The 8862-nt window shown below is 38.3% G+C and overlaps 1 protein-coding gene across 2 annotated transcripts in view; it reads left to right on the top strand.

Annotated features, from left to right (window-relative positions):
- The window catches only part of ERI1 (exoribonuclease 1), a 31731-nt gene continuing 22948 nt past the window's right edge, over positions 80 to 8862 (top strand). Inside the window, exons 1-2 of one of the 2 annotated variants that reach the window (XM_021075032.1) lie at positions 80 to 357; positions 6232 to 6410. In XM_021075032.1, the coding sequence (XP_020930691.1) occupies positions 250 to 357; positions 6232 to 6410 (287 nt within the window). In that variant the 5' untranslated portion in view covers positions 80 to 249. The remainder of the gene's footprint in view (positions 358 to 6231; positions 6411 to 8862) is intronic. The other variant, XM_021075033.1, reaches the window with a different exon arrangement.

Here is an 8862-nt window from a genome sequence, read left to right as displayed (position 1 = left end):
CGCCCCTCCCCCCCGCTCCGGTCAGCTTCAGCGCTCGCGTTCCGCCAGCCGGCTCACCGCGCCTGCGCGGCGTCTGGACGCCTTACGCTCCCGGAAGTGGGAGGTGTCCGCTGGAGTTTGTGTGGCCGCCGCCGCGGGAACGCGAGCCCGGTAATTTTTCAACGGAGAAAGGCGAGGCTCTCGGGCTTGGCCGAGTGAGAGTTAGCGAGTGGCGGACACCAGCAGTTCTCTTCTTAGGTGACACGCAGCATGGAGGATGAGCAGAGCCACCAGCCCGGCGGCGAGGCCCTGGCTCCCGCGCGGCGCGGGTCGCTGGGGTCGGAGTGCGGGGAGCAGCCGCAGCATCGGAATCCCGAGGTGAGAGTCCGTCCGCGCGCCCCAGTCTTCGAGGGTTTTCCCGCAGGAACCGCAGCCTGCGCACCCTAGGACCCCAGCCCCGGCCGCCTTCCCGGTCCCCAACTCTGGGAGCTTTACTCTGGGTGGTTGTCATGGAGCGCTCTCTGGTCCTAGTCACCCTCTGGAAGTGAGTAAACAGTAGACGAGAAGTACGTGAACTGCGGTTTTAGAAGTTATTTTAGTGGGAATTCTTCTGTAAACATTGGGGGGGGGGGCACGGTTCCTGTTTTCATTCTTTGTAGCCCTAGTTCGTAATTAGCCTGTGCTTTTAAAAATCTCGCCAAATGTTCTAGGTATGTCACTTCCTAAGACTTTAAGCCCACCTCCCAGCCTTGGCAGAAAGTATTGTGTCTGTTAGCTGGAGCTTTGTCTCTGATTTGTGCCCATTTACTTCTTTCTCCTGTGGACTTTATATGATACTCTTAATGCTTTTGATAGCTCACTGGTCAATCTTCGTTACAGTGGCAAAGTTGCAAAAACAGTCTTAAAACTTTATTTTCTTTGACAGATAATTATTTTTTGTTGACTAGCGCTGCAGAGTGTAAATAATACCATTAATAATACAGAGATGCTGAGCACCTCTTAGTGCGGGTACTTATAAGAGGCTTCCCAGCTCTTGCTCTTTTCACATAGCAACTAGAATGATCTTTTAGTAACATGAATCTGACTGGGTTCCGCCCTTCCTGAATCGTCATTTTCTGTGATGAAAAAGGGATTAATAGCTTGGTCCTTAAAGTTTTTTTTTTTTTTAAACACAATTTGTTTCAAGATGAAAGAAAATATGTTTTAATAATAACTTAGTAAGTAGGTGCTTATCAAAAGAAACCTTTTCTGCACCAAGAAGATTTTTATTATTATTATTTTTAATAGTTATTTCCCCAATACAGTTTTTTTCTACTGTATAGCATGGTGACCCAGTTACACACACATGTACACATTCTGTTTTTGCACATTATCATGCTCAAGTCATAAGTGACTAGATGTAGTTCCCAGTGCTACACAGTAGGATCTCATTGCTAATCTATTCCAAAGGCAGTAGTTTGTATCTCTTAACCCCAAGTTCCCCAGTAACCCCCACTCCCTCCCCCTTGGCAACCACAAGTCTATTCTGCAAGTCCATGATTTTCTTGTCTGTGGAAAGGTTCATTTGTGCCTTATATTAGATTCCAGATATAAGTGATATCATATGGTATTTGTCTTTCTCTTTCTGACTTACTTCACTCAGCATGAGAGTCTCCAGTTCCATCCATGTTGCTGCACATGGTGTTATTTTGTTCTTTTTGATGGCTGAGTAGTATTCTATTGTGTATATATACCACATCTTCCTAATCCAGTCATCTGTCAATGGACATTTGGGTTGTTGCCATGTGTTGGCTATTGTGAATAGTGCTGCAATGAACATACGGGTGCATGTGTCTTTTTATTTTTTATTTTTATTTTTTGGTCTTTTTGCCTTTTCTAGGGCCACTCCCACAGCATATGGAGGTTCCAGGCTAGGGGTCTAATTGGAGCTGTAGCTGCCGGCCTACACCAGAGCCACAGCAATGTGGGATCCGAGCAGAATCTGTGACCTATACCACAGCTCATGGCAACGTGGGATCCTTAACCCACTGAGCAAGGCCAGGGATCGAACCTACAACCTCATGGTTCCTAGTCAGATTCGTTAACCACTGCGCCACGATGGGAACTCCCAAGTGTCTTTTTTAAGGAAAGTTTTGTCTGGATATATGCCCAAGAGTGGGATTGCTGGTTCATATGGTAGTTCTATTTATAGATTTCTAAGGTATCTCCATACTAATCTCCATAGTGGTTGTACCAGCTTACATTCCCACCAACAGTGCAGGAGGGTTCCCTTTTCTCCACACCCTCTCCAGCATTTGTTATTTGTGGACTTATGAATGATGGCCATTCTTACTGGTGTGAGGTTGTATCTCATGGTAGTTTTGATTTTCATTTCTCTAATAATCAGGGATGTTGAGCATTTTTTATGTGTTTGTTGGCCATCTGTATATCTTCCTTGGAAAAATGTCTAGCAGGTCTTTGCCCATTTTTCAATTGGGTTGTTGGCTTTTTTGCTGATGAGTTGTATAAGTTGCTTATATATTCTAGAGATTAAGCCCTTGTCAGCTGCATCATTTGAAACTATTTTCTCCCATTCTGTAAGTTGGGAGAAACTTTTTGTTTCCTTTTTGGTTTCCTTTGCTGTGCAAAAGCTTGTCAGTTTGATTAGGTCTCATTTGTTTATTTTTGCTCTTATTTCTGTTACTTTGGGAGACTGATCTAAGAAAATATTCATAAGGTTGATGTCAGAGAATGTTTTGCCTATGTTCTCTTCTAGGAGTTTGATGGTGTCTTGTCTTTAAGTCTTTAAGCCATTTTGAGTTTATTTTTGTGCATGGTATGAAGGCGTGTTCTAGTTTCATTAATTTTCATGCAGCTATCCAGGTTTCCCAGCAATGCTTGCTGAAAAGACTGTCTTTTCCCCATTTTATGTTCTTGCCTCCTTTGTCAAAGACTAATTGATCATAGGTGTCTGGGTTTATTTCTGGGTTCTCTGTTCTGTTTCATTGGTCTGTATGTCTGTTTTGGTACCAGTACCACACTGTATTGATGACTGTGGCTTTGTAATATTGCCTGAAGTCTGGGAGGAGTTATGTCTCCTGCTTGGTTTTTGTTCTTCAGAATTGCTTTGGCAATTCTGGGGCTTTTGTGGTTCCATATAAATTTTTGGATTGTTTGTTCTAGTTCTGTGAAAAATGTCATGGGTAATTTGATAGGGATTGCATTGAATCTGTAGATTGCTTTGGGTAGTATGCCCATTTTTACAATATTAATTTTTCCAACCCAGGAGCATGGAATATCTTTCCATTTCTTTACATCTTCTTTTATTTCCTTGATTAATATTTTATAGTTCTCAGCATAAAAGTCCTTTACCTCTTTGGTCAGGTGTATTCCCAGGTATTTGATTTTTTGGGGTGCAATTTTAAAAGGTATTGTATTTTTGTATTCCTTTTCTACTATTTCATTGTTAGTATATAGAAATGTGACTGACTTCTGAATGTTAATCTTATATCCTGCTACTTTGCTGAATTTGTTGGTAAGTTCAGGTAGTTTTTGGGTTGAGTCCTTGGGGTTTTCAATATATAGTATCATGTCATCTGCATACAATGACAGTTTTACCTCTTCTCTTCCTATTTGAATGCCTTTTGTTTCTTTTGTTTATCTGATTGCTGTGGCTAGGACTTCCAGTACTATGTTGAATAACAGTGCTGAGAGTGGGCATCCTTGTCTTGCTCCAGATTTTAGGGGAAAGGCTTTCAGCTTTTCTCCAATTGAGTATTATATTTGCTGTGGGGTTGTCATAAATGGCTTTGATTATGTTAAGGTATGTTCCTTCTATATCCACTTTTGCACCAAGAACATTTTGAAAATAGATGTTTTGAAAACATTTCCATTATTTTATGCCAGAAACCCTGTGCATTATCATTTTTTTTTAAAAGCCTTTACATCTACACACTTAAAGAAAAACTTGGAAGCAGAATTAATTTTGATTAAAATCCTAAAAGAGGAGTTCTGATGAAATTTGAATTTACTTGGTTACAAAGACAAAAATGCAACACCTATTAATTTACAAGAACAAATGGCATTAGGGATAATGAAAATTTACTTAGATGAATTACAACAAAATATTTTGCTTAATTGAGCCTGAAAAAAAGAGACTGTATCATTTATTATTAAATGACCATCATTATTAAACAGGTTTTTAACAAGTATTACAGTTATTAAAACCAACTAGAAACATTGGCCCAGGCCTTAAGTCACTACATCTTAGAATTTTAGACTTTAAAATATAATGAAGTGCATTCAGTCATACTTCTCTCATTAAAAATAAACTTTCAAAAATTATTTTAGGAGTTCCCGTCATGACTCAGTGGAAATGAATCGGAGTAGGAACCATGAGGTTGAGGGTTCGATCCCTGGCCTGGCTCAGTGGGTTAAGGATCTGGTGTTGCTGTGAGCTGTGGTATAGGTTGCAGATGTGGCTCGGATCCCGCATTGCTGTGGCGTAGACCAGCATGTACAGTTCCAATTAGACCCTTGGCCTGGGAACCTCCGTATGCCGCGGGTGTGGCCCTGAAAAGCAAGAAAAAAAAAATTGTAAACTGATTTACACGATGATGTTATTGGCAGTATCTCAAATTGAAGAGTGAAGTAGCATAGAAGAGTGGTTTTTTTTAGAGAGAAGGGACTTGAAGTCCTCTTAAAGTAATTAGAAGGCAAATGAGATAACTATGCAAAGACCCAGGGGAAGGGCTTGGAGGGAAAGGAAGCATACAAAGACCCTTCACAAGAAAGACCATTCACCATAAAACTGAGGAAGCTGGGCACTGAGAATAAAAGGGAAGAAGTGTGTGGGTGAAGGTAGCGGTGGAGGAAGTAGACAGTGTTCTAGCATAGTATCTTCTAAATGTGTGTTGCATCACATTGAGGCTTAGAGTGAGAAAGTCCCTGAACCATCAGGATCAGTTCTAAGTCAGGGACTATGGCCTGTCCATGGTCATCTCTCCTTAATCTGCAATTAAAGTTCACAAGGGGACAGTGTGGTAAATTATGACTAAGTTAACGAGCTTTAGTATGAATTGATAGTAAATTCCAAAGTATTTTTGAAAATTCTGGAACATACCTAATATTTGTAACATTGCATGTGGAAAATAACATAAATGAATCTTTGGAATTTAACATATTAGTTATTTGGGACTACCTGTGGCACGATTAGAATCGAATTATATATTTTTCTTAACATGGACTTTGATTTAAGAAAGGAGGAAGGCATTATACTATGGTAACTATAGTTCTCTTGCATAACTGATACATGCATATAACTTTTGTGAAATTGTGTGTTTTGAAACTGAATATATTTCCTTTGCCTTGGGTACTAGCAACTTTTGAATTAGATTTCTGGTCCATTTTGTTTTTATAATGGCCAATTTCTGTTAACTTTGTAAAATAAGTCAAGTTAAAGAATTCTCAGGAAGGCATTAAGTTTATTTAAAACTTGGTTGTATAAGTTTATTTAAAAATCGGTTCATTTGGAGTTCCTGTGGTGGTGCAGTGATAATGAACCCAACTAGTATCTATGAGGACAAGGGTTCAGTTGCTGGCCTTGCTCATTGTGGGTTGAGGATCCAGTGTTGCTGTGAGCTGTGGTGTAAGCTGGCAGCTACAGCTCTGATATGACCCCTAGCCTGGGAACTTCTATATGCCGTGGGCGTGGGCCTAAAAAGACAAAAAAAAAAAAAAAGTTCATTTGTAAAGTTTAGAATATTGTTTGTGAAAAAGTCTGACCTACAATCTGTAATGATAAGTAAAATCAACATTTGTTAATAGCTGTGGTGGGTATGGTATCAGGAGCCTGATATACTTGATCTCATTTAATCCTTATGATTTCACCCAGATACTGTTTATCATTACCAATACCAAATGCCGTTTGAGACAGTTTTATCTTATTTTATAAAGAAACTGAAGATCAGAGGCTAGTAAGTAACTACCCAAGGTTATGCTGATAGTAAATGGTCAGCTGGGGCTCTCTACTGAGGTTGCTCTGACTCCAACACCAGTGCTCTTTTTACTTAGCTTCATGTCCTGTGAGGAACCTCATGAGTCAGAAGAAAACAGGGTAAATTGTATTAGGAACACATATCTTCTTTCTATGAACTTTTTATTGAACATGTAGCATCAAAAGGCTTCAGGAGTTTGACTCTTTAAGATGCTTGTGCTAGCTATAAACTACATATGTATAAGTATATATGTATGTGTGTGTTTGTTTTTTTGTAGAAAAAGCAACGATGTAGACTTGATGGCCAAGAAACAAAAGGATCTAAATTCATTACCTCCATTGCAAGTGATTTCAGTGACCCAGTTTACAAAGAGATTGCTATTACAAATGGTTGCATTAATAGAATGAGTAAGGAAGAGCTCAGAGCTAAACTTTCAGAATTTAAGCTTGAAACCAGGTAATTAAAAGTATTTTTTTAAATTATAAAAGTAGTTCATGCTTATTCTAGAAAATCTTGAAAACACTGAAAAATTAAAAATCACATGTAATCCTACTGTAAAGAGATAACCATTAACAACTCAAATAACAGCTTTAGTTTACATTCTTATACATGAATCTTTATGTGTGATTCTGATTATTTCTGTTGATATTTTAGATAATAGGATTGCTGAGTTAAAGCCTTTGAATGTTTTGATAATCTACCAGAAATATATGAGTATCTGTCTTTTTATAGCAAGTATGTTTAGATTTTTTTTTCATTTGGTCACTTGGTTGATGGATAATTATACCTTATTAATGAGATTGAATATTTTCCCTTTTCATTTGGTCATTTGTATTATTTTTATAAGAGGGTTTCTGTGAAACCAGGTAGTTAAAAAAAAAAGCTTTCACCTGTCAGGAAATATTTTGTCTTCTGTTTTAGCCTCTCACAATATGCAGAATGATAGTAAGGGTTTAACTGTATATTGAATGAAAAAATAACGCAGCTTCAACTCGTGTGTGCGCGCACGCCTTCAGTGAGATGTATACATAGTTAAGTTTTAATAATTTTTTGTAAAACCAGTCACTTTATTTTGGCTTGAGGCATGGAACAGAAATGACCTTTGGAATCCAGGAAAATCATGTAGATTTTTGATATACAAGAGAATTGCCAGGCATCAAGAGAAGAAATGACTACACTGTTGGAGGAAAACTTACTGGTTTTGGGTCTGCTAGAATCCTTATTCTCTTATAAACAGTATTCCTCCTCTTTGCTTTAAAATAGAGCTTCCCTGCTCTATTCTGTTTTCAAAAGATCACACGTGTATTTTTTTCCCTTCCTGATTTTCTGCTCTAATTTTTACCTTCTTTCCCCCTGACTTTTCCTCTTATGAAAATACAGCCTACTAAAGATTTTCTGAGCAAAACTTTTGTCCTTCCTTGGTGTGAAGATTGGTTGCTCACTTCTGACTTATATGGGAGCTAGAGATCTAGATGTTTGTTTATATCCAAAATTACCAAATTTTGAGTACTTTTACTAAGTAATACTGTTATAAAGGTAAAACAGATCTATTTCCTATTTTGGAAAGCTCAATCTTTGGGGGAAAATATGCAAAATGATAATCCTAATACAGAATGACCCTTGCTTTATTGGAGTTCTGGCCAAGTACATCATGAGACTACAGAGGAGAATCTGTCTCAGGGATTCAGGGATGACATTCGAATTGATATAAAACAGAAAAGGGAAGGCGGGTATTTTGGGCAAAAGAAATCAAAACTCCTAATTTCTGTTTGTATGTTTTCTGCTACATAATCTTTTTCTTTGTACATCCAAAGTTATAGAATATGAAAATGTGCCACATTTTTGGAAAGTGGCTATTGTGTTTTGTTTGAAGTGTGCGATGTACTGTGGGGAGGGCGAACATCAAAGATGATGCTGAAGTGATAGGTCAGGTCGTGGCTCAGTGCTGAAGGAACTCTGTGCTGAAGTAAGCATTTTACCTCTGAAGCAGGAGGGAGCCACTGAAGGTATTTCAGCAGGAAGTTGGCTCTAGTGTTTACTGTTAATGTAGAAGAAAGGTAAAGAATGAAGAAGTGGGCTGTGATAGCAGGGATGGTTGCCATAGTCGAGGAAGCTAATGAGAGCCCTACCAAGAAAAATCCAAGAGAACCAGGTTATGAATGTTTTTCTGAGTTGGAATTGGCAAAAATGGTGATTGTTGGGATTTGGAGAGACAAGGGAGTTGTTAAAGATGCAGGTTTCTCTGGAGCAACTGTTGTATGTTTGTGTTGCCAGTAGATTTGCAGACAGCCTTTTAGTAAATACAGTTCTACCTTAAGTAATACAGTTTCTTCAAAAAAGAAATAAAAATTAAGACAGAGTAATCCAAAGCTGCACACATGACCCAGAGGTCATGCTCAATACCTTAATATTAAAGTAGTTAGGGGGTTTCCTTCCTAGGTTTTGGTAGTTTGGAAAATGTCAAGCAAATATAAACATATTAAAACATTTTTTTTTCTTAAAACAAATAGTTGGTTAATGTTGCAGAATTTTTCATGGATAAGATTCCTTTTTAGTGGTAGTTTAGGGAGGAAAACTAAAGCTTAGAAACGTTAGTGATGTGACCAAAATGCTTTCCTTGTCACTACACTTTTAATGACAGTTTAGATCCTCTTATATTTACTAGCATTTCATATTTGCAAGCCCTCATAGGACTCAACCAAGTAACAGTAAAGGAAGTCTACATAATGGTTGTGACTTCATTTTTTTTAAAGAAATACTGTTTGTTGAATGTGACTGCCATTACCCACCAATGTTATCCACTTAGAACAACCTTGCCCCACCTCCCATTTGTGGAACATATACTTTAAAAATATCTGTCAAACTGAAATCTCCTAAATCATATTCTACCCATGGTAAATTAAGGAAT

The sequence above is a fragment of the Sus scrofa genome, chromosome 15 (assembly GCF_000003025.6).
Source record: "Sus scrofa isolate TJ Tabasco breed Duroc chromosome 15, Sscrofa11.1, whole genome shotgun sequence".
In the NCBI taxonomy this organism is placed as follows: Eukaryota; Metazoa; Chordata; class Mammalia; order Artiodactyla; family Suidae; genus Sus; species Sus scrofa.
Note: the sequence above shows the minus strand (reverse complement) of the source record. Positions and strands in the feature narration are given on the sequence as shown.